Source organism: Aotus nancymaae, unplaced genomic scaffold, assembly GCF_030222135.1.
Source record: "Aotus nancymaae isolate 86718 unplaced genomic scaffold, 86718_ANA_hifiasm-v0.15.2.pri h1tg000022l_1, whole genome shotgun sequence".
NCBI classification, from domain to species: domain Eukaryota; kingdom Metazoa; phylum Chordata; class Mammalia; order Primates; family Aotidae; genus Aotus; species Aotus nancymaae.
Genome location: NW_026988435.1, coordinates 32529819 through 32555946, shown reverse-complemented (window position 1 = coordinate 32555946; position 26128 = coordinate 32529819). Strand labels below are relative to the sequence as shown.

Sequence of the window (26128 nt, the reverse complement as noted above, 5' to 3'; positions counted from 1 at the left end):
CCATTTTCCGGAAGGGACTATGACTGCTTGAATTCTGTAAATATATGCAACTGTCTTCAGATGAGCAGCGTCCAAAAACTAATCTTTACATTTAAAGATGAGTAACTTACCTTTCTTCCTCCCATTCTGCCGACTTTGGATTTGTATTAACTTAGTGAACAATTCCTCCCTTATATTTGTGTCTACTAGGCTTATACTAAAAAGAGCAGGCGGGTTACTGAAACAGAAGTTTCTTCCAGAACAGTAGACACTTTCACCTTTGGTCAAATGTTAAAGCAGCTTAAGGGTGAATAGGCTCATATAACATGAAAACTTTGAGGTCTATTAAAAAGCTCCATTTCACAAATGAGGAAATTGAAGATTGATATGCATAAGGGCCTCCCAGCTCTGCACCATGTGACAAAACAACCTGTGGCCCTGCACCGTGCCTCCTGTAACATTTGCCCAAACTGTCCAGAGACTTGTCTATCCCAGGGCATATCAATCTCAGCACTGTTGTCACACTGAGGCGGACAATTCTCTGTTGCAGGCGCTGTTCTGCAGGATGTTTAGCAGTATCCTGGACTCAGTCCTCTAGGTACCTTCATGCAGCTGTGCCAACAAAAACTATCTCCAGACATTGTCAAATGTCCCCTGGGGGCAAAATCACCCATTTCAAAACCACTGGTTTATCTGAGGTCATTTTGTTTTAATGAACTATTTCTTTTTTCTGTTTTTTGGACAAATACCTGAAGATACAAATGAATCACATTCAGTATTGAAGCTCTGAGTTGTTTATATGAGAAATCACAGTCTTTCTAAGAAATGGGACTTTAGGCCAGGTGCAGTGGCTCACACCTGTAGTCCCAGCACTTGGGGAGGTCAAGGTGGGCAGATCACCGGAGATCAAGAGTTCGAGACCAGCTTGGCCAACATGATGAAAGCCCATCTCTACTAAAACTACAAAAATTAGCTGGGCGTGGTGGCAGGTGCCTGTAATCCCAGCTAATTGGGAGGCTGAGGCAGGAGAACTGCTTGAACCTGGGAGGTAGAGGTTGCAGTGAGCTGAGATCTCACCACTGCACTCCAGTCTGGGCAACAGAGACAAAGTCTCAAAAAAAAAAAAAAAAAAAGAAAAGAAAAGAAATGGAACTTCACTTCTTTTGTTGGCACATGCAAATACAGCTAAGAACCAGTTTTGGACCAGGGCTAGGTCATCCCAACTTCTAGTACAAAGGAGATTAAGAAAGGAGCAAAATAGAAACCATCAGTTTTGATCCATGTTTAATGAAAAAGAAGTTACATGAATAGAAATGGACATATAACAAAGAGATCAATTTGAGAAAATATGGTGATAGGTGGAACAAGGAGAAATTGTTTTAATTCTGAATTTACTCACATATTCCTATTAGCTGTTATTGATCTACAATATCTCCTTAAATCCAAAACAAAACAATAGTTTTAAGTTCACTGATGTTTTCATGGGCACTCACCCAAGTAATGTCCAAACAACATTGTTCCATGTCCCCCTCTTCCCCCAGAACACACACAGGCAAAGGCAGAGATGTTTACTGTGAGGTCACGTCCCATGAAGCAAATGCAGCCTTATCTGTTTATTATTACAACAGCAAGTTAGCATTGGCAAACGTGCTTTGGTTACAAACGTGATTTCTGCTAATAATTTCACGAAGAAGCTTTTAGGATATGTGACCATTTATTCTTAGTACAATCAATCACTGAAGGATAAAAATCAGAGTATTACACTCTGGGGAATATAAATACATGCAGAGAAGTTTCTGTCAGTTTAAATTTGAGCATATTTGAAATATTAAAGGCATGAAACTTAAAAATACGCGTATGTGAAACTACAGTGAACATGTTACAGGTTTGCTGTGTGGCTTAACTCTGCTCAGCCATGATTCTTAGTGGGGTCAGTCAATAGCCTATTTTTATCATTTTCTACCCTGTTGTACGGCATGATCATATCTTCCTAAAAAAGAAAAATATACATATTTTTGGAAAATAATTCTGATCGCCAAAAACATGTAATAGTTTCACGTTAGTGATCTCATTTCAAATATCCCTTCTCTCAAGCTAGAAGCTGGCAAGCAGTAAACTCATTATAGACAGTTGCCATGGGGTTAATACAGAGAAGCAATAGATCTGACTCACTATTCTTTTAAAATAAAAATCTTATGGCCAGCACAGAGCAGCCATCAACCTCATATGCTCACAGTGAGAAAACGACAGTTAGGATGAGCCCTGCCTCTTCTGATACTGTATTCTAAGTTTCTCCAGTTGTTCCACACATTGAGACTGGGCCAACTTCAACGTCCGATTCTCCTCTGTCAGAGCCTCAAACTCCCGAACCAGCTCAGCAGCATCCACCTTCTCCTTTTCTGCCTGATCCAACTTGGCAATGAGCTCTTTCCTGAAGGTTCGGGGTACAGGGCAGGAAGAAGCACAGAATTCAATGCAAACAAATTAAATTATTAGCATGATGGAAGTAGAAAGATTCATTCTGCGCTTCTGAATGTTTACCCATCTCTACTTGCCTCCAATGACTTTTATTTGTCCAGTTTTACAAGTTTTATATCTCTTTATTCTAGCATCTCTACTAGACACATCTAAAATACTAACCATACACAAAAAGTCACATAGGTTCTTTAACAGTCAAAAACATGATCATTTTAAGAATACAAAAAATTGTAAAAATAATAATTTAGAAAAAATCTGTATATAATTTTTCATAATTTAAGATGCTACCTATTGTCTTGTAGGGAGGACAACTATCGTTTTCTCTTGGCTGAGACTTTGTCCCCCAAATTCAGTTGTTACCTTCCTTTGTTTCCTATACCTGAGTTGAACAAATTTCAATAGACTTCTTTCAACTACAGAATCCCAACTCTGTCCTTGTAGAATTACCTCCTATGCCTTTCCCTAATCCTTACATATACATTGCAGCCCAAATTAACAAAACAATGTGTCCACATTTGATGCTGGCCTGACTCTAGAATTGAGAATGCAGGCTGAAGGAACTGTAGGAAAACTATAATGACAACACTTTAAAGAAACTCAGTGTTATCTTGCTGTGGAATCCTTTTTCAAAGAAAATCATACCCTGAAGGGACGCAAATAAAACAGACAAAATTGGACCTGCTCTGGTTGATCTTGGTACATCCCCTGCCTCACACTCTCTCCCTCCCCAATCTGTGAGAGACTCCTCTGTACACAGTTTAAAAGCCTCTGCCTTTGGGAAAATCCTAAACAAATAAATTCTTCTGGTTAAACATAAAAATTATTAAAATCTCCCCTTATTAGAAATCTCAGAATATCATGACTAAAAACAAATCAAAATTGCACTAATTTTAGCTTATGCCTTCGCAAATTACATAGGCACCCTTTTGCCCCATCCTGATACATTCCCCTAGATGAGCTGTTGCTTCCCCAATCATCTTTTTTTTTTTTTTTGAGACAGAGTCTTGCTCTGTTGCCCAGGCTGGAGTGCAGTGGCATGATCTCGACTCACTGCAACCTCCGCCTTCCGGGTTCAAGCAATTCTTCTGCCTCAGCCTCCTGAGTAGCTGAGATTACAGGTACATGCCACCATACCTGGCTAATTTTTTATATTTTTGGCAGAGACAGGCTTTCATCATGTTGGCCAGGCTGGTCTCGAATGCCTAACCTCATGATCTGCCCACCTCAGCCTCCCAAAGTGCTGTTATTACAGGTGTGAACCACTGTGCCCAGCCCCCAATCATCACTTTATATATTTTTAAAAGACATGAGAATACAGGTCACATTGATTTTGATAGCCTCATATGAAAACCCCTTTTTAATGTTTTGCCTGAACACATTAAAATTATATAATATTTTTCACCTCAGAAACAAAAAGACAACCAAACTAAAAATGGGCAAAAGATCTTTAGAGATATTTCTTCAAGAAGACATAGAAATGGCCAATAAAGCACACGAGAACCCCTGCAACATCATTAGCCATCAGACAACTGTAAATCGAAACCACAAAGACACATTGCTTCACACCCAGGAGGGATGGCTAAAATCTAAAAGACACAGGAAGTGTTGGCAAAGGTGTGGAAAATTTGGAACCTTGATACACTGCTGGCAAGAATATAAAATGTCAACTCCTTTGGAAACAGTCTGGCAGCTCCTCAAAAGGTTACACATTGAGTTGTCATATGAGCCAACAATTCTACTGCTAGGAACCTACTCAAGATAACTGAAAACATACGTCTACCCCAAAACTTTTATACAAATGTTTATAGCAGCATTATCCACAACAGCCAAGAAGTGCAAACAACCCATTAAATGTTCATTAACCTATGAAAGGATTAAATATTGCATATTCATACAATGAAATATTACTCAGCAATAAAAAGTACTGATGCATGATACAAAGTGAGTGAACATTAAAATCATTATACTAAGTGAAAAAAGCCAATCACAAAATATTACATATTATATGATTCCATTTCTACAAAATGTCCAGAATAGGCAAATTCATAAAGGCAGAAAGTAGATTGCTGGTTGCCAAAGTCCAGAAGTCAGGGGTCAATGGGGAGTAACTACCAAAGATTTCGTTCTGGAGTGAAGGAAACATTGTAAAGTTAGTGATGGTTGTACAACTCTGTGAATATACTGAAAACCACTGAACTGTAAAAGCCAGGATATAGGATAAACCTAAGTGTCCAGTATCCATCAACAAAAGAATAGGTTTTTTTCATGTGGTGTATCTATACAATGGAATATGATTCAGCCATTTTAAAAAACGAAATCGTGGGCCGGGCTTGGTGATGCACGCCTGTAATCTCAGCACTTTGGGAGGCCAAAGCAGGTGGATCACGAGGTCAAGAGATCGAGACCATCTTGGCCAACATGATGAAACCCCATTTCTACTAAAAATACAAAAAAAAGTTAGCTGGGCGTGGTGGCAGGCATCTGTCCAGCTACTTGGGAGGCTGAGGCAGAAGAATTGCTTGAACCCAGGAGGTGGAGGTTGCAGTGAGCCGAGATCACGCCCCTGCACTCCAGCCTGGCTACAGAGCGAGACTCCATCTCAAAAAAAATGAAATCCTGTCATTTGTAACAACATGGATGAACCTGGAGGACATTATGTTAAACGAAATAAGCCAGGCACAGAAGGACAAATACCACATCATCTCGCTCATATGTGGAATCTAAAACAGCTGCTCTCATTGATGTAGACAGTAGAATAGTGATTACCAGAGGCTGGGGAGGGCGGTAGGGAGAGAGGTACGGGAGAGGCTGTTCAGTGGGTACATAGCTAGTTAGACAGGAGGAAGAATCTCTCATATTTTCCTGCACAATAGGGTGACTATAGTTAACAATAATGTACACTTCAAAATAGTTAAAAGAGAGGATTTTGAACTTTCTCACCACAAAGAAATGACAAATGTTTGAGGTGATGATATGCTAATTACACCGATTTGATTATTACACAATGTGTCCATGTATGAAAGCATTACACTAGACCCCATAATTAAGTACAATTACTACATGTCAATTAAAAACACAACAAAACTGACCAGGCTCACGCCTGTAATCCCAGCACTTTAGGAGGCCAATCACTTGAGGCCAGGAGTTTGAGACCAGCCCGGCATGGTGAAACCCTGTCTCTACTGAAAATATAAAAATTAGTTCAGAGTGGTGGCACACACCTGTAATGCCAGCTACCTGGGGAGCTGAGGTGAAAGGATCGCTTGAACCCAGGAGGCAGAGGTTGCAGTGAGCCAAGAGTGCACCACTGCACTCCAGCCTGGGCGACTGAGCAAGACTCTGTCTCAGAAAAATTAAATAAAACTGTTTATAAAAAATATATAACATGAGGATGCAAAGACATAAGAATGATACAATGGACTTTGGGGACTCAGGGGAAATGACAGGAGGGGGTGAGGGATAATAGACTATACATTGGGTACAGTGTACACTGCTCAGGTGATGGGTGCACCAAAATCTCAGAAATTACCACTAAAGTATTTATTCATGTAACCAAACAACACCTGTGCCCCCAAAACCTATTGAAATAAAAAAAGAATAAATAAATAAAACATTCAATCTGACTTTTCTGAGACTGTCTCTTTCTGACATTTAAGTTAATCTTCTAAACATCAAAGTACCCAACACAATCTTTCATACCACAAAAATAAATAAGTGGCTTCTCTACTGGACAAGACAAAATGCTCTGTCTGGAACAAAGCAAACTTTACCGTTGATTGTAGTTTAATAATACACTTTTTAAAATTTCTGTCAAGCAATTTGATAATAGATTTCATTTTTTATTTTTTCTAAATTTGGTGATAGATTTCAAAAGCCACAAAGTGTCTATATCTCACTTCAACGAGTTTCATATCACATACACAAAAAGCTATATATGTTGAAAAAAGTGCTTATAATATTTATGGAAAAAAATCATATTATACATGCCATGTTACTATATTCACAATTATATTAAAATGTCTATTCACATGCAAAAGACCTAGAAAGAATTAGATAAAAATGATAGCAGGAGTTATTTAAAGATATCAGAATTCTTGGTAATTTTTTAAAACTTTCAAGAACGTCTTCCCCACCTTTTTTACACTGAGAAGGAAAAAAAGTTCAGTAAAAATATAACAAGCTTCTGTATATCATTGGTCATAAGCCAGAAGCGATTTTTTTAAATTGGATTCAGCCAGTGCTGAGTTTATAATCCTAGAAAATGTCTGACTCTCTTTCTCCAGCCAACAGATATGATTTAAAATTATAGTTTCTGCAACTCTTATCACTCCTCTTCAAATTCTCCCAAACTTGATCCAGGGAGACCTCCTCTGGAGATGAGAGTGAAGTTCAGTTTGAAGTTCAAACCTTAAGCTATGCCTGAATGACTCCAATAAAGAAAAGTGCTCTTTTAAAATAGCTGAGTTAGTGCCTCTCTTTGCTTGCATCTAGCTCATGCCAGCCAAACATCAGAGGCAACATAATCAGCCACACTTTTTGAAATTATGGGAAAGAAGTTCTCAGCAGAATCATCAAAAAATGGAGAGCTAACTACTTGGGTCAGGTTCATTTGGCCCAATATATCTAGCGTGAAAATAAAAACTGTTCAGGAAAAGATCTGTTGCAAAATGAATTTCTGCTTCAGTAAAGTCTTAATAAAAATAATGATCATTAATAACCTTTGGAAAACCAAGCTCGTGTATTTATAAATATAAGACATTACCATATTTCCCATTTTAACAATTCATCCTAGCAGTCCCTTATTGCTGATATTGACTCTGTAATATCAGCACTTTGGGCAGCTGAGGCGGAAGGACTGCTGTAGGTCAGGAGTTTGAGACCAGGCTGGGCAACATAACAAGACCCCATCTCTAAATAAATTTTTCTTAATTAACTGGGCATGCTGGCACATGCCTGTGGTCCCTGCTTTTCAGGAGGCTGAGGTGGGAGAGTTGCTTGAGCTCAGGAGGTTGAGGCGGCAGTGAGCTAGCTATGATTACACCACTGGACTCCAGCTTGGGTAACAGATCAAGACCTTGTCTCAAAAAAAAAAGGAAAAAAGGCGCCTGTTAGACCAAGAGCTTGGTGTAAACAGGGAATGACTAGAGGGCCCACCTCCTGTGAGGAGGCCAATGTAGCTGAAGTTGAGGGATGAGATTGGAAGTTCTACAGAGGTACCAAGGCATCCCCGGCCGGTATTAAAATCTATGCCAAGGACTGGCTGTCATTTTCTAGCAACAAGAAACCCATAGGCAGGGAAACTAGTTACAATATTGCATCAACCCAGATCTCAAGTAATAAGTCACAAGCCCAAATGGTAGAAGTGAGAATGAAGAAAAAGGAACTTGAGACTTCATTAAAAAGAAAAAAAAATTATAATGAAAGAATTTGGCCTTGACCCTACATCTAGCCATTTATTTAGGGAGAAATCAAGTATTTTGGGAAAGGAAACAAGATGAGTTCTGCAGAAACACACACAGGCATATGAGTAATTAAGGAGAAGGTCTGGCCTACTTGTGTGTGATCTGGATGGTTGTATAAAATACCTCCACTAGCCTGCTAGCCATGTTATTTCTAGAAGTTGACTTTTATTTTTTTATTTTTTATTTGTATTTTTTTGAGACAGGGTCCCACTGTATCACCCAGGCTGGAGTGCAGTGGCATGATCTTGGCTCAATGCAACCTCCACCTACTGGGTTCAAGTGATTCTCGTGACTCAGCCTTCTGCGTAGCTGCGATTGCAGGCGTGTGCTACCTACCACTCCCAACTAATTTTTTTTTTTTTGTATTTTTAGTAGAGACAGAGTTTAGTCATATTGGCCAGGCTAGTCTCAAACTCCTGACCTCAGGTGACCTGCCTGCCTTGGCCTCCCAAAATGCTGGGATTACAGGCATGAGCTTCTGCACCTGGCCCCTTTTTAAAGTTTAATATTGTTGTGGTGGTACCCAGAATAATCATTGCTCTCAATGCAAACAGCAAGGATATGTTTCAAACATCAGATAGGAGTTACTCTCGCATCATTATCCTACCATATATATATATATATATATATATTTTTTTTTTTTTTTTTTTTTTTTTTGAAATGGAGTTTTGCTCTTGTTGCCCAGGCTGGAGTGCAACAGCATGATCTCAGCTCACTACAACTTCAGCCTCCCAGGCTCAAGTGATTCTCCTTCCTCAGCCTCCTAAGTAGCTGGTATTATAGGCACCCACCACCATGCCTGGCTAATTTTTGTATTTTTAGTAGAAATGGGGTTTCATCATGTTGGCCAGGCTGGTCTCGAACTCCTGACCTCAGGTGATCTGCCCACTTCAGCCTCCCAAAGTGCTGGGATTACAGGCGTGAGCCACCATGCCTGGCCTCTACCATATTTCTTCAAATGCAACATTAAAAAAAATTACAAAACATGTAATTTAGGGGATGAGTATTGCATTTCCAAAAAAAGAAAAAAAGGCTACACATAAAGTTAACTTAAATAACAAAGTCCTCCAGTATCTTCAGTCTGAAGAGTTTACAAATAGAGACATAATTACTGGGGATTTTTCTATCATATCACCACACTTCACACACACATACACACCAGAAGATACATTTACAGGCTATCGTATATATCATATAAATCTCCCTTGACTTCAGTACTGGTCACATCATTAATAACCTTCAATTCCTTCATGAAATTTTTCTGTAGGACTCAACTGTGTGTAACCATGCAATCTGAGTATTCCAAGCAACGTTATCAAAACTCTTAGAACGAAAAGAAGAGTCAGACGTAGGAGGGAAAAGTCATATTTGTGACTTCCTAATAAACATCTTTTAATCCCCTGTAGCCAAAAGTCTGGATACGATTTTATGTTTGAAGCACGGCAAAGCAAGGAAGGAAGAAAGAGTTTACAAAGCACTAACTGAGGTCTTACAGAAGTCTGGCCCCAAAATCCATACTGTCCACCATCATGTTACACTGTCAACCACCATTCTGGGAGTCTCAAAAAAATTCTAAGGATTTCACAAATTTCTCAAAACAAAATGTATTTTATTTGCTTTCATGTAAAAATTAAATTGTGTGTATGTGTGTGTGTGTGTGTGTGTATATATATATATATTTTTTAATACCACCACACTTCACACGCACACACCAGAAGATACATTTATTTACAGGCTATTGATCATATAAATCTTCCTTTGACTTCAATACTTGTCACATTATTAACAATCTTCAATTCCTTTCTGAAACTTTATATATATATATATAAATGAAAATAATAATCACTGATAACCCTTGGAAAGCCAAGCTCAGGTATTTATAAATATAAGATATAACCATATTTCCCAATTTAACAATTCATCTTAGTAGTCCTTTATTGCTGATACTGACTCTGTAAAATCAGCACTTTGAGAGGCCAAGGTGGGAGGATAACTTGAGGCCAGAAGTTTGATATAAGCCTGGGCAAGATAACAAGATCCTATCTCTACAAAAAAAATTTTTTTTTTTGCCTCAGCCTCCCAAGTAGATGGGATTACAGGTACTCGCCACCACACCCAGCTAATTTTTGTATTTTTAATAGAGATAGTATTTCACTGTATTGGCCAGGCTGGTCTCGCCTTCCTGACCTGGTCTCGATCTGCCTTAGCCTCCCAAAGTGCTGGGAATACAGGTGTGAGCCACCGCAGCAGGCCCCCACAAAATATTTTTTAATTAGCTGAGCATGGTAGCATGTTTATTTCTTCTCTCCTTCCTTTTATTGTAGTGACACGTGATATATAAGACATAAAGAATCACAATATGTTTGTGTTCTGTTTCACACATTCAACAATTTACTCAGACTCTAGGTGCCACCTACCATACCAGGCTCCAGGAATCTGATGGTGACAACACCTGACTATCTGTGATTTTCTGGCACTTACCACCTCGTAGGAGATGTAATCAAAAGGAGATGTAATCAAAAGATCATATTAATCAAAATATCTCTTTAATAAACAGGAAATCCAAATTGGCCATACTGTGAAGGAAAGGTGTCTGCTCTGATGCTTTGCAAGTTTAAAAGAATGGGGATTCACTGGGGTAGGCATTGGCAGAATCAAGTGCAATTAAAAAGAAGGATTCTGAAACAAAGTTATGAGTGAGTAAAATTAAGAGTGCTTTAATTAATAGAACTGTATAATTCCCTACAGCAGAACTGTAATGGCAATAGAAGCTATCAAGATAAAAACTTACCCAGACTATAAAATGTAGTCGGTCAACTAATCCATTTATGCTATTGCAAAGAGCTATCCCAGTGGCTTCTTCATGTGATGTGGGAACGCCGTCATTTAAGCAGTAATTAAAATTCACACCGAACCACAGTGCTCTGTGGCTTCTGGGCATATTTACAGAAAACATAGTGTGGTTTTGGGTGGTATTTCAGCATTTTTAATTTCCTGAACTAAAATTTCTAATTTAAAAAATTAAGTTTTAACTGGGAATATTCCTTTTGCTACTCCATAAAGTAAAGCACTTAATCTCCAATAGCACCACTGAGTCATTGCTATAACCCCCTTGCCTCCCTCTCACCCTCACACTCAGCCTGTCCCCTGCCCACTGCCCCTGGTCCTTGCCCAGTAGGCAGTGCTCAAATGTAGAGCGCTGGAGGGTAGGTACTTACTTCCTTTGCTCAAGCAGGGCGATTTCCTTTTTGACCTCATGGTATTCTTCTGCTATTTGGCAGTGCTGTTTGAACACTTCCATGGATTCTACGGAGTCATGACAAGGTGGCAGGGGCTTCACAAACAACAAAAAGAAATTAGTTCATTTCTTTGCGTCAGGTTAAATTACCAATCATTTTGCTCTGCTGATGTTCTTTAAAGGAAGGCTTTCTCTCTCTCTCTTTGGTTCACGTGAGAACAACATTGTCAGTCAACGTTCAACAGAGTTCAGCTGATTCTATTTGACTGAAATAGGTGGACAGATATTCTCCACATTCATCTCCCAGTGTCATTCATGGGCATCTCAGGTCTGAGTCATAGCCCTGAAATCCATTACATGTCAGTTACCTGCCATGTGATGGAGTAAAAATAAGTCTCCCAAGGATTCTGCAACACTCCCCAGAAATCTTAGACTCTGCTTTGGAGAAGAGCAGTGGTAGGAAAATGGTTCAGTTGTCTGTTTCAATTACCCTTTGCTTTCTGTTTCTGTAGCCAGGAGGCAAAATCTCATCTTGCAGAGTAGAGAAAGGCTCTCTTCTGAGAAATGCATCTGACCTAAAGAAAGATGCTGAGCCAGAGAGAATGCTTGCAAGGATTAACAAACCTGTAAGAAAGTCCAGATCTCCCTCCCCTAAAAAAAAAAAAAATCCTTGTAAGATTCATGTCTCTCTTTTTCTCCCATCCATGAAAGAAACAAAGGTCAGCAGGGCAAACTGTTCTGAAAACCCTACTTCTAGGAATTATTTTTAAAGAACTAGTTTTCCCCAAGTTTATTACTCTAATTTCTTGTTTAGTAATGTGTGATTAAAAGTACTACTTTTAGGCCAGGTGGATCACTTGAGGCCAGGTGTTGGAGATCAGCCTGGCCAACATGATGAAACCCTGTCTCTACTAAAGATACAAAAATTAGCTGGGCATGGCGGCACGCACCTGTAGTCCCAGCTACTTGGGAGGCTGAGGCAGGAGAAGCACTTGAACCCAGAAGGTGGAGGTTGCAGTAAGCCAAGATCATGCCACTGCACTCCAGCCTAGGTGACAGAGCGAGAGTCCATCTCAAAAAAATATATATATACACTACTTTTAGCAATACTAGTTGAGTTTTTTTAAATCACTCTTTTTATTTATAGAAAAAAGTATATAAAATCTGAAAAATATTAGTTTATTAATAGGCTCTTCAATCTTATCCTTTCTTAACAATGATATATCTATATCTATATATATATAGATATATATATATATAAACTATGTGTCTGTCAAGGTCATAGTGTCACTAATTTTATATAAGGAAATTGAGAACTAATGAATGTTTTACTATTTGTTCCTCTCATTATATTCTTCAAGGACATAGATTTCTGTGGGTGTCATATTTAGTGATGCCTCCCAGGATGCAATAGAAATTCAATAAAGTTTACTGTCTGATTGATAGATAAGATGACCCTTCCTATTTATCATGAGGCCTCTGAGTAGAGATGCTTAAAGGAAATAAAATTCTAAATAGATTTTGATCAAATTTGCCTTCATGTGGAACATCTGTTATGTCCCAGTTCATGGAAAATCTAATAATAATCATATTAGGTAGCATCTTTCTCTACTGCCCTGTGAACACATTCACAGCATAAACTCAGCCTGTTGGAACCATTATCCCTTTCTATACAGGATTAAATTGAAGCACAGTAGTACTACAATATAATTCACCCCATGAGATAAAGCTGTTGCCAAAGGAATTCAGAGTTCCTGGCTCCTCCAGTCTGTGCCCCAGAAATTGCTACCCACTCATCAATTTTCACCTGTTACACTGGCAACCTACCAGTGTATAACAGCAAGGAGAATGAAAGCAATTTATTCTGGGCACCATAGCCAAGCTGTTAAATCATCTGTGCCCTGTTAAAGGATTTGTCTCCTGGAAGGCCCTAAGACTCTACACATCATATCCTGTTCTTACAAACACCAGACGGACCATACTCAGTTGAAACAAGAACTCAGTACGTGTAGGTACCTGAACCATGAATTCAGCATAGTTAACTACATGACAGCCAAAAAGTTCCAGAACTCTGAAGAAAGGATTCACAGCTTTAAGAGAACACAGAGAGTAGCCATGTAAAGGGAGATATGTCTTTTGCTGCTAGAATTTAAAAGCAAAACTGTAAAGGGAGATATGTTTTTTGCTGCTAGAATTTAAAAGCAAAAGTACACTAATAACATTCTTGAGAAGAGAGAGGCCTTCCCTGGCTCACCCCCAGCTTGCCACCTGTAATGCTTTTTACTAAGTGGGAAATGCTGTCATTTGTTCTTTTTTTATTATTGGCATCTCTTAATTGTGGGAAATTCAAAGATGTTATTTTCTACAGGCAGTGTGATTGTGCCATTAAGAGTACATGATGATAGGTAGTACATATTTCAAGACATCCACATATTCTTTCAGCAGCATGATCACGCTATCTATATATAATAATATTTTCAATACTTCCCATCATAAGGAAGGAACAATCAGAAAAGAATAAGCCCTAAATACTTCATATCCAGTTTTCAAGGAGTACAAAGATTCCAGGTGCCATTTCACTCTTTAGATCCTGAAAACTGAGCCTTTGACTTGACATATAACTCAGTACCACATCAAATTCTCCCAGTTTGTATGGAACCATTAAAGAGCAATACATATTTCTCTTTTTTAAGCAAAGAGGAAGGTTATATTGCATAACCCACCGAAACACTGTAAAATTCTCTCATTAGTTGCCAGAGGAAGAGGGAAATAAGGAGTTGTTGTTTCATGGGTTGAGTTTCTATTTTGTAAGATGAAAAAGTTCTGGAGATTGGTTGCACAACAATGTAAATATACTTAACACTACCAAACCATACACTTAGAAACGGTTAAGATGGTAAATTTTATTAGATGCATTTTTTTTACCTTTCCTGTCTCTAGCCCATTTTCTAAGCAGTGCTACCAGGGTTCCCTAGGAGAGGCTCTCTCCTTTTGAAACCAATCTTTCTCTCTTTCCCAAATAATTTCTGCCAGAGAACTTCAAGTTTCTCACTCCTTTATAATCTCGAGCCCTTCACTGGTAACCCCAAACATTGTTGGGCAAATCAAAGTGCCTTTGGGTCCGCAGAATCCACTGTTCTTAGAAGGCAGTTGACATCATTGGCCATTTCCACCAGCCCACGAAACTGATCAAAGAATTTGTTTAAATATATGTGGTTCTCATCCCAGCAGGAATTCTGGTGAGTACAAGTACTAAGATATTCACGTTTTATACCTAATATAAAAAGCAGCACTGTAGAATAATGTGATGTGTTGTTCTTTGTGGGACAGAATAACTCTCATTGCTTTGTGATATAATGTGTGTACATGTGTTGTATCATCAGGTCCTGACTGAAGTTGATCCTCTCTTACCTTACCTTTTGAAGGGTAATCCCTCAAAATAAGAGACAATATATGGCCAACAGTTTAATCAAACATAAGCTTGTGCCTGAAGAAATCAATTCCTAGAATTCAAGAATCAGGCTTCCAGTTTAAAAATGGAGTACCAGTACACTTAAGTAACATGACACATACCACACTGGCACTCATGAATTAACTGGCTGTATATGGGTTTATGTAACATGTGCTCAAATTAAAAACTGAAAAATAACTTAAAAGAATACCTGTGGGTAACTAGATTTTTAAAAATCTGTTAGCTTCTTGGAATAAAAGTAACACTATTTCAATTCTCATTGCTTGATTTTAACTATTCTTGTCAGAGAGATTTTCATAGTTATAAGCCCATGCTGGGAATGGATGTACGATAAATAAACTCTTAATGTTGAGAGTCAATTTTTTTCACATCAGGAGGAAAAAAAATCCTTTATTTTCTCCATAATGATGCTACATCCTCCCACACTTTGGATACACTTATCCCACCTTCCTGCTTAAAGAATGAAATATTGCATTCCAAAGAAAAGGAATCCAACGATAGTTGAGTTGAAAAACTGAAGATAAAGATACTGCTAATGTACTAGAGCACAGATTCTGCGTGGTCACAGCAGCCACTTTTCAGATGCACCCAATGCCATCGTATCTGGTCTACTATTCAACACAGCCAGTTCTAAGGAGGTGAAATTAAGACATTCTCCCAACAGTGCCTCAAGCCAACTTTGAAACACATGTCTCCAAGGCACAGATGGGGCTTGGATGAGGTCACAGCCCAGGAGATAGACACTTCCCCCTCACCTCCTTTTCCTCCGTCTCCGCCTCCTCCCGCTGCCACCTGAGGATGGAGCTTGTGAGGGCTTTATATTTCATGGCAGTGCAGAGTGAAGGAGCTGCTACTATCTCTGGTATCCGCCCCAATTATCAGGACCGATTTAACAAGATGAAATAAGAGAGAAACCGCAGGGTCCCGTTCCAAGAATGCCGGCTTCAGCCACACGGTGCTATTCTGCTCTCTGCCTGAGCTGTCGGGTCATAGCAAGCTCCTCCCCAAGTGGATTCCACTCCCTGGAAAAGGCCCCATGGGGAAGGACCCAGCCAAGCAACCCTCGGCTAGGAGCAAAGCCAGCTTAGGCGTTTCCGTTTTCTACTTGGCTTCTGCGTGTACTACTGGCCCCATCCTCTTCAAAAATGTAAGAATTTAATTTTCCTATCCAAGCTTCCCACACAGGAGATATATTTAGGAAGCTAAACATTCTACACTCCCCGAGCAGTCTTTGTATTTATTCCTTGATTCTCAGGGTTACCTACTTTGGAGAAAGATGGGGGTGTCTGACTTAAATTTACATTACATTTCAATGTCTTAAAATTAGCAAGTATCGTTTGTTAAAACTGAGAGGAAAACACAGTCCATGCTGATTTCGATATTTAAAAACTCTATTATCTTAGAATTTTAAATATTTTAAGAACTGACATTTATATAGTATCTACATTATAGTACAAGTTAAGCACTAGCAATTATACTACAGAACTTATACATCATATTACATTGGAGTAAAGGATATTTAAGTCATCTCTGTTGACATAAGCAATATCAAAAGGAGAAAGAATACAAAAATAGCAAACTTTTTGAAGGAGCCATACCCAAATGATGACTGAGCTTCTCAAAAACAAACAAACAAACAAAAAATTCAAGGCATTACTGAAAGGCTCCAAAGTATCTATATATGCTTTCTGTGTGGACATAGCAGTCAAGGAAAAACTACAGTATAAGATACTTTGCAATGTGTGTATAAGAGAAAATGTCAGCTATGTCTGGTGCTCTCTAGGAGAATATATCTTAACCACATTTCCAGATGGATGTTAAAGACAAGGTAGCAGAATCCTGGAATGCTAGACTTCTTCATTTTCTAACATTTTCATTTCTCAGATGTCAAGCGATATATTGATGCAAAACCTAAAAGAAGTTTCTGGAGAGGCTGCTTGGATAACGAGATATTATGGTACAAACTGTAGCTACGAAATTGTTTATTTGTGGAGGTGACATCAGTTTCTGGACTTATCAAACTCTTTAGTTCAGTGTGTACCACAGAGACACCTGTCACTGTCATCTAAGATGAGATGGGAGGACTTTAGGAGGGATTGAAGCTATTGCTCAATTTTGTTTAAAAAAAAAAAAGTCATATTGTTTTCGAAGCATCTTGGCTTAATGAAAAGAAGAGGGCATCAGAACTTCTATCCCTAACTTAAAAATCCAAGGAGATGCTTTTATTTCATTTTACATGAATAAAAATAAATTACCTACTTTTAAGTATTTCATTCAATAAATAATTTCACCAGAGAAGGAAATTTACATTAATTGAGCAATTATTTCGTCAAGGACTGTGCTAGATCTACTCATTACCATATTTAATTCCCACAACAACAATGTGAGATTGATATTGTCTCCACTTTGCAGTTGAGAAAAGTGAGCTTTTGAGAGAGTAAATAACATGCTAGAAATCACAAATTTAGCTGAGATCCAAATCCAGCCAACCCAATGCTAATGTCCATGCTTTGGTCACTGTCATTCTCATTAGGATGTTTATTACAATCCTAGTTACCATGCCCTCTACCTGACAATGAAACATATTTCTCATCCCAGTGCAGTTAAGATCACATTATAGCATAGTTTTGGATCATGTGTAAGTCAAAACATGCTTAAGCAGTAAGACAGGCTTGGTCTTAACCCAAACCCTGGGACTATGAAAGGATTCCACTATCTTTTAGAACGGAGAGAGACAGATCAACCAGAAAGAAGCTGAGAGCTGAAGAAAAGTAATGGCTGGGCACGGTGGCTCACACCTGTAATCTCAGCACTTTGGTAGCCTGAGGAGGGCAGATCCTTTGAGGCCAGGAGTTTGAGATCAATCTGGGCAACATGGCAAAACCCCATCGCTGTAAAATATACAAAAATTAGCCCGGTGTGGTGGCATGCACCTGTGGTCCCAGCTACTCAAGCGGCTGGGGTGAGAGTATCACCTTAACGCAGGGAGTTCAAGGCTGCAGTAAGCCATGGTCATGCCACTGCACTCCTGCCTGAGTGACAGAGCACAAGACTTTGTCTAAAAAAATCAAAAAGAAAGAGAGTAGTGATTTTTCATTCATTCTTAGAAATGGACATAGAATTGGACCTCCTTTCTTCTAACTATATCATCTGTACTAGCTCTGCTCAAATAGTGTCCCTGATGGACATGGGAAATTTAGAAACCTAGTCCCAAGAAAGGAATATGCACAAATAGAATTGACCTTCCACCTACCCCTGGATGGAGGCTCAAGCCCCACAAATGGACATTATAAAGAGATGTTCATTTTAATACCTACCTTCCCCTGAGGTCTCTTGCTTAATATTTTGCATTAATAGAGACATCAACAGAAATGTTTGCCACTGCTATTCTTGCACAAGGCTTTTTTTGGCTTCTGTGAAAATAGAAGCACCATGAATTACATGCTCAAACATGTCCACATTCTTGGCAAAACAACAGAAAAATCCTGGGGGTCAAGTTGGTGATAGAGTATCTACCAAATAGCTATTTTATAGCAGCATTTTATAAACTACCAAAGCATGTGTAATGGATGTCAGAAGGTCAGAACAGATTTTACAAGGTTATTCTATAACTACATTATGGCAACCGTGCAAACCAGAAACAAATAAAAAATTTCCACTTATTAAAGTAATTTAAGCAGCCCGTATATTCTTTAAAAAGCATAAGGGAAAGAGAGGGATACTAAATGTATTTTGACCAAAATTTGGCCTCAAGTTTCTCATCTGTAAAATGGAGACATAATAGCTTATTAATTATTGCAAGGATCAAATGAGATCATATGTAGGGAAACAGCTCTTGCCTAATAGGTACTCAATGTGTTTCGGTGAGATTTAAATCCGAGGTTTTGCAGAGAATGGGGCTGGCAATACCTGGCATCATTTATTTTTCACCAATAAAATGTTTAAGATTCTGATAAAGGTAATCAAGACTCAGTTCAAGCAAATAGTTGCAACCACAAGGCACTTCACATGCTTTTGAACTAAACTTTTACTCTTCCACAGTGGATTATGATAGTTGATAAAATTCCAAGAGCCATTACTATGTGATGAAAGCACACGGGACTGACTATAAAGATGGCCTGCTCCGTGTAATAGATTGTTCCTTTTATACATAAAGCATTTTCATTGCTTTCAATACAGAGACTTCCTGCTACAGAAGGCTTAAATGTATATACTTATGCTAAGCATAGAAATAAAAATCTGCTTTTAGATGTCATTTTCTGTTAGATTTCTCCTCCCAACCATCACTGTCGTACTCTTTAGTCACTCATGCACTGGAGTACAGAATAAAGATAACAGGCAACAGCTCTAGACAGAGGCAACCCTACCCAAATGCTTTGACAACTGGTAAATGTTTGCAACACTCACTCCTATGCTTCACTCAACAAACAAGCACTTACTGAAATGTGTTCAGTTGTATTGCTGGTAACATTCTCTCCATTCACAAAGAGATAAAGCAATACCATACTTTAAGAGGGAAAAAAAATTCAAAACCCCAAGCCAGAAAGCACCCTCTCAACCACCTAATTCATTAAAGATCAGTGAAGATGAAATAGTTTCATTGGAGTAAAATAATTAAATAGACTTAATTTCTAATATATGTCAAGTGGAATTAAAGCTATAAAATTCAAATGGACCTGGCAATGCTTTAACAGAAAGATTATCTGGATAATTGCCAGAGCTACTGTGAGTCTTGTGGAGAATGATCCACCAGCCAGAGAAGACCATTAAAGTTCCCAAAGGAAAAAATTTTGTTCCAATATGAAAAAGTAGAATTAATGATCCATAATTTGAGGAGTGAACAAGAATCTGAATATGCTTTTACTGTTTTATTTTCAAAACATGTTTACTCCTTATTTTCACCTGATTTCCATAATAGCTTTAATATGACCATAGAATAAAGAGGAAAAAAATGTGACTAGGGTAAAAAATAGCTATTGGGTTGGTGTAAAAGAAGTGAGTTTTAGCCATTACTTTCATTTATTTATTTATTTATTGAGGCAGTTTTGCTCTGTTGCCCAGGCTGGAGTGCAGTGGTGTGATCTCTGCTCACTGCAACCTCTGCCTTCTGGATTCAAGTGATTCTCCTGCCTCAGCCTCCTGAGTAGCTGGGGCTGCAGCCATGTGCCAAGACACCTGGCTAATTTTTGCATTTTTAGTAGACACAGGGTTTCACTATATTGACAAGGCTGGTCTTACCTGTCCGCCTCAGCCTCCCAAAGTGCTGGTATTATAGCACAAAGTGCTGTGAGCCACAGCACTTGGCCAATGGCATTACCTTCAATGGTAATCCCAATTACACCACCAGCAGCACATAGCCTTTCTGTGAGAACAGAACCTAAGCAAGAACCATCATTTGCAGTGTGAGCAGACCAGAAGGAAATGCAGGCTGGGCACAGTGGCTCAGACCTGCAATCCTAGCATTTTGGGAGGCCAAGGCAGGTGGATCACTTGAGTTCAGGAGTTTGAAACCAGTCTGGCCAACATGGCAAAACCCTGTCTCTACTAAAAGTACAAAAATTAGCCAGGTGTGGCGGCACACACCTGTAATTCCAGCTACTTGGGAGGCTGAGACAAGAGAATCACTTGAACCTGGGAGGTGGAGTTTGCAGTGAGCCAAGATCACACCATAGTATTCCAGACTGGGTGACAGAGGGAGACTCTGTCGAAAGAAAAGAAAGAAAAGGAAGGAAGGAAGGAGGGAAGGAAGGAAAGGAGGGAAGGAGGGAGGGAAGAAAGGAAGGAGGGAAGGAAGGAAGAAGGGAAGGAAAGAGAGAGAAAGGAAAGGAAGGAAAAGAAGGACAGGAAGGAAGGAAGGAAGAGAGAGACAGAGAAAGGCAGGCAGAGGGAGAGCTGAATTGTACTTCATGCTTTCATGCTGAAAAGAAGAGATATTGGTGAGGGTAGGGGAGGGAGAGACTGGTTAGATATCAGAAACCAGGAGAGTTGGGTTGAGGACCCTGCATGGAGGATAGAAAAAGGAGATACGATGGCTGATAGCTAGAGAGGAATGTTTAGGGGATGACAGAGCTCTTTTGACAGCTGTATGGTGATTAGGGTAACCCTCCAACCCCCTATACAACTTTCAGTAATACCTACATAATTGATAGTGCTCTGTTGAGCAGCTTTCTGTTGGAAAGCTAAGACAATGCTCTGGACTGCTACAAAGGTGAGAATGAGGACTCCTCCAAGCAGCCAGGTCACACCTAAGTCGCTCTCAGTTGGTTTTTAGAGACAATCCTGGCAGTAGAACATCAGCTCTTCAAAGCTGACGTGGTTGCTCCCAGGTTTTTAACACAGTGCACTGTGCACTGAGGTAAGAACAGAAGTAAACAAAAGGGAACACTATCTTGGCTTGTAGAAGGGCTCATTCTTGGTTCTTCTTCCACCTCTGTTGAGGGCTGTCCAGGAATAAGAATCCCAAACTCAAATGACCTTAGGACACAAGGCACACCCACAAATGGGAAAAGCTGCTGTGTATATGACCAAGGCCTGTTGGGAACTGGAGGTTACAAACCCCTCCTAAAGACTTTCAAAATCAATATATCAGAGAAAAAAAGTGGTGGCCAAGCAAAATGTCTGTGTAAAGGATTCAAGACCCCTAATTAGACTTGTCTAAATGTGACTATAAAGTTAAGTATTCAAGTGAATGGCTGGCCCAAGGTCAGTATCCAGGTGTGTTACACAGAACCTCTTCTGAAAGCCATTTTTGCCTGGAATCACCGTGGATAATCTAAAGAAAATTAAAATGTCATAAGTGAGCTCCTTTCAAATAATTCTGGTGCATTAAAATATCTTTAGACAGATCATTCAGAAACTATGTTTATAAAATATTTTTTCATGGGTCCAACAAGACAGTTTTCAGAAGATTTAATTTAATTATATTCCATTAAAAGTTGTCAGAGAACTGGGGAAAGGGCAGGGAATACAGAAAGGAAGGTTATTCCAAAGTCTTGGCAAACATGGTTAAGTTTTCTTTGCAGAGTTTATCACTAAATCACTAACTCCAAACACAGCCAAAATTGCAATGGTCTGGTGACAGACATACCAAAGTAGAGCAGGGATCCGTCCTTTGCCCAGGCTCCAGAACTCCTTAAAAATAGGAGCCAGTTTACACTATAAGCACTTGATGTCCTCGTGCCATAGCCAAATATTCCATGAAGGCTTCAGCCTGACTTTGGAGCTCTAGAAATGGAATCCTTGATGACTTCAAAGCCCCACATTCTGTGTCCAAGTCAGTCCCCCCAGTCAAGCCACTCTCCACCCAGCTTGCTACACTTTATGAAACCGAGGAGGAAAGAAGAGAGACTTTAGAAAAATCCTTACCTGTAGCTGCTGGTCTAATTCTGGAAAGACCAAAGGAATGGCATCTTCAGGGGATGTGTCATCTAAAACATGAAAATAAAATGATTCTTCACTATAGAGCTCTTCCTTGTATGAGAGGTGCCCTGCTCAAACCGTCCTTGGACTCCCCCATAGTTAGACTATCAGTATCAACTGTGTCAGTCATTTTCATCACTTCAGTTGGGGACAGACAGAATGTAAAGGACAATTTTGCTCGTTTTCTGTACACAGATGCATGGAGAGCTTAGTTGGCCTGAACAAAATTTTACCACCAAATAGAATCCTCAAATGTCCAGGCTGGTAGCTTTCCAATTAAGAAGGACTGCTTGTCTTTCAGTACTCCTACATTGGCCAAAACCAAAAAATATGATATGCAAGAAGATGCTTTAACAAGGTGCTAATGAGGTGACCAGAAGGACCTCAATGGGACAGAAGAACATGTTCGTGAAAAGTAGAGGCATTCATTCTGCTCTGAATGACTCCAAGTGCTGCAAGCTGTGATGGTAAGGCTGTCTGCTCCTGCCACAAACCACACTAACAGGCAGTTAACCAGAAACTCATTCTGGGTTACAGAGAGAAACAGGCAGCAACCCAAATGGGGCGTTTCTTTCCAATACACCAGGCAGCACTCCTACCCTGCAGCAGAATTCACAGCTTTGTCAGGGAGCACCAGAGCCCAGAGTCCAGAAAGACCTCCTAACATGTGCTTACATTGACTGGTTGGCAATAGGCAGCTGTTGCTGGATCGAAAGATTCAGTTCTAAGAAGCATTTGAGGAAACCTGGCCAAAATATGGGTCAAAATATCCAAGTCACCCCCAAATCTCTTCAAGAACATAGTGCTGACCCAGCCTTGGTGCTAGAAAGCAGAACCTTCATTATCTCCAGGTATTCTCCAACTCTAAGGATCCACTGGCCACTCATTTCTAATCTCTACCCCAGCACATATACAGTACCCATATACATACAGTACATATACAGTACACATACATATATAGTACATATAAATATACAACATACATACATATATAATAGAGATACAGTACAGATACATATACAGTATATAAATATATACGCAGTACCCATAAACATGCATATATAATAGATATAGTAGAGACACATATACAGTACACATATACATACATATACAGTACACAATACAACATACACATATACAATACACATATGCATATATAGTACAGATACAGTACAGATATACAGTACACTTACAGTTCATATATAATACATATACAGTACACATGCACATATATACAGTATAGTACATACACATATGTAGTACATATATACATACAGTACATATACAGTACACATACATATAGTACATATAAATATACAACATATATACATATATAATAGAGATACAGTACAGATACATATACAGTATACATACACATATATATACAGTACCCATAAACATGCATATATAATAGATATAGTAGAGATACATATACAGTACACATATACATACATATACAGTACACAATACAACATACACATATACAATACACATATACATATATAGTACAGATACAGTACAGATATATATACAGTACATATACAGTTACAGTTCATATATAAAATACATATACAGTACACGTGCACATATATACAGTATAGTACATACACATATGCAGTACATATATACATACAGTACATATATAGAGTGCACATATATATACAGTACAAATACAGTGCATATACTACATATATAGTATACTTATACTATAGCACTCATACCTATACAGTACATAGTACATATACATTGACATATATACATATGCAGTGCACATACATATATACAGTATACATACATATATATAGTACATATATATACAGTATGTATGTAAAATATAAGGTAAAACATAATTTAAAAATCAAAGCTATTACAAAGTATATTAAAGCAAAAAAATATAGTTTCTATGTTTTCATAGTCATCACCAAATTTCTTGATAAAAACAGGTTGATGTTCTTTTTGAACTAGAGGAAGTGACATGTAGAAATAAGTATCCTCTCCCAATGCACTGATGTACAGTCCGGAATAAAATGCAGCACACAAGGCGTTTCTGGCATCTAAGGCATTGAAGGCACTGAAGATAATCACCAGAAAGATAATTTAAACCAGCATGGTATTCACTTTAACCAAACCCCTCAGGGGTCATATCACTTAATAGTCTCTGGTATATTTTAATCAAGTGTAGTGTAACAGTACTTCCATTTAAAAGTGGTTAAAATAATGACAATGCATCATCAAATTTGAATCTGTTTTGTACCGCACCTATGCTAGACAATGGCTGTCCACAGATTCACTGCTACCACTTAACTTTGGCTCACAGAAAAAGTAGAAACTGAGAAATTTCCCAATCCTCTTACTGCAGGTTAGAGGACAGCTCTCAGAGGAACTGAGATTCAATACTCAGGCCCTTTGACTGCTCTCTTCCTACTTAGACTAGAAGTAACAAATTCTGTCAATTACTGTGCCTTAAATCCACCCCAACATTTGCAAAGAATTGGACAAAAGGCAGAAATAATGCCCTTGTCACCACTGACCCTTTAGAGGTAGGCTTCATTATAAAACCTTTGCTTTGTGAAACTGATTTTGGTCCTAAGTCCATTTACGTTCACTGCAGTACAAGTTTAATAACCTAGATATCACAATCATTTTAGCTCATTGGATCCAAGAACGAAATAATTTGGCAAAAGTAAATGGGAACATATTATACTAGTGCATCCCAACCCTAATAATCATAGACAAGCAGGCACTTGTTGGAAGGAGACACCACTTCTGTAAAGTACAAGAGCGGCTAAGACATTCTAGAATTCTAGAAGACACTCAGGAATGAACCTCAAGGCTTCCTGAGACTTAATCCGCCTTGCACCCTATGAAGTCACACTCCTTCCTGCTTAATTAAAAAGAAGAAAAAAAAGTTATCCATTTACTTTACTACAGTAATGTAAATAGCAAACACCTGGTATCAACAGACTTAATGAGGCTCGTTGTGGAAATCTACATCCTTATTTATAATCACACCATGTCCAGTCACACATATGTGACCATACTGATAATTTTACAGATAAATAAAGTAGCTTCAGATTGGACTCTTTGAGTTGAAATAAAAGTCTAATTGATTAACATAGAAATCAACATACAATGGATGTTTTAGAGAGTCAAACAAAATAATATGTCAGATTTTTGTTGAAGAATGGATCAAGTTGGATTAACCCAAGCAGGAAATAGCAGCGGAAACAAGAAAACCAAAGACAGATGTATGAAGCCTACCAAGTCTGAAAGCCAGGCCTGTATTTCACTGCTTGATGCCATCTGGTTTAGCTGGCATCCCTACCAGCCAGAAATTTCAGGGCTTGCGAAGCTGCTTACAAAGCTGCCCCAAGTTGATGTGTGGTGTGTTTACTTTTAAGCAGTGGCTGCCTTCTTTGACTGGTTTTAAAAATAGGCAAATATTCTAAAAGCAGGATGATGAATCACTGGATTGGGCCAAAAGGAAAGAAGGAAAATGACTCAGGCAGACTAGTAGCACAGCTGTTCCAAAAACATTTGGCTGAATCGTTGTAAAACATTTTGACAGTGATACTGGATCAGAGTTCCTGACAGCAGTTAAGTTTGTTTTGACAATTCCAGAAGCTCAAAGTAGACTGTACAGTAGCTGTACAAGAGACCCTCTAGCAAACTTAGCTTTTTCCGGAAAAAAAAGAAAAGTTGCTAGATATGTTTATAATGGGACAAAATCACAGTGCAAGTATATTTTTATTAAAAATCTATTTACCAAATATTTATTGGATGCTAGTATGTACAAGGCTGGGACTGAGACTCATGCAAATTGGCAAATCACTTTATCATATTTTTCAATGCATTAAGGAAGTAATTTGAAGGCTTCCTCTTCAAAATGGCACTGTAGACTTACCAGACCAAGCAAAATGTATCCTAAGAAAATTTTTAAATGATGAAATATAAAGGAAAGAAGAGGAAAATTTTTTATATAAACAGATGTTCACTGCCTGTTTGGCAAATACAACGTGACTAAGCCAATGTCCTTAAGATAGAACCTTCTTATTGGTATCCCAGCCATTGTGATGTACC

At 38.7% G+C, this 26128-nt stretch overlaps 1 protein-coding gene across 10 annotated transcripts in view; it reads right to left on the bottom strand.

Moving 5' to 3' along the window:
• Window positions 1-1246: 1246 nt before the first annotated feature.
• The window catches only part of MAP3K7CL (MAP3K7 C-terminal like), a 76620-nt gene continuing 51738 nt past the window's right edge, over window positions 1247-26128 (bottom strand). For 5 of the 10 annotated variants that reach the window (XM_064380086.1, XM_064380087.1, XM_012446711.2 and 2 more), the window contains 3 exons: window positions 21995-22056; window positions 11138-11253; window positions 1247-2410 (listed from right to left, as the gene is read on the bottom strand). In XM_064380086.1, coding sequence (XP_064236156.1) covers window positions 2230-2410; window positions 11138-11253; window positions 21995-22056 — 359 coding nt within the window. In that variant the 3' untranslated portion in view covers window positions 1247-2229. Of the gene's footprint in view, window positions 2411-11137; window positions 11254-11781; window positions 11799-15384; window positions 15980-17946; window positions 18367-20767; window positions 20783-21994; window positions 22057-25309; window positions 25441-26128 lie in introns of those variants that run through there. The other 5 variants (XM_021669469.2, XM_012446752.2, XM_012446743.2 and 2 more) reach the window with 5 other exon arrangements.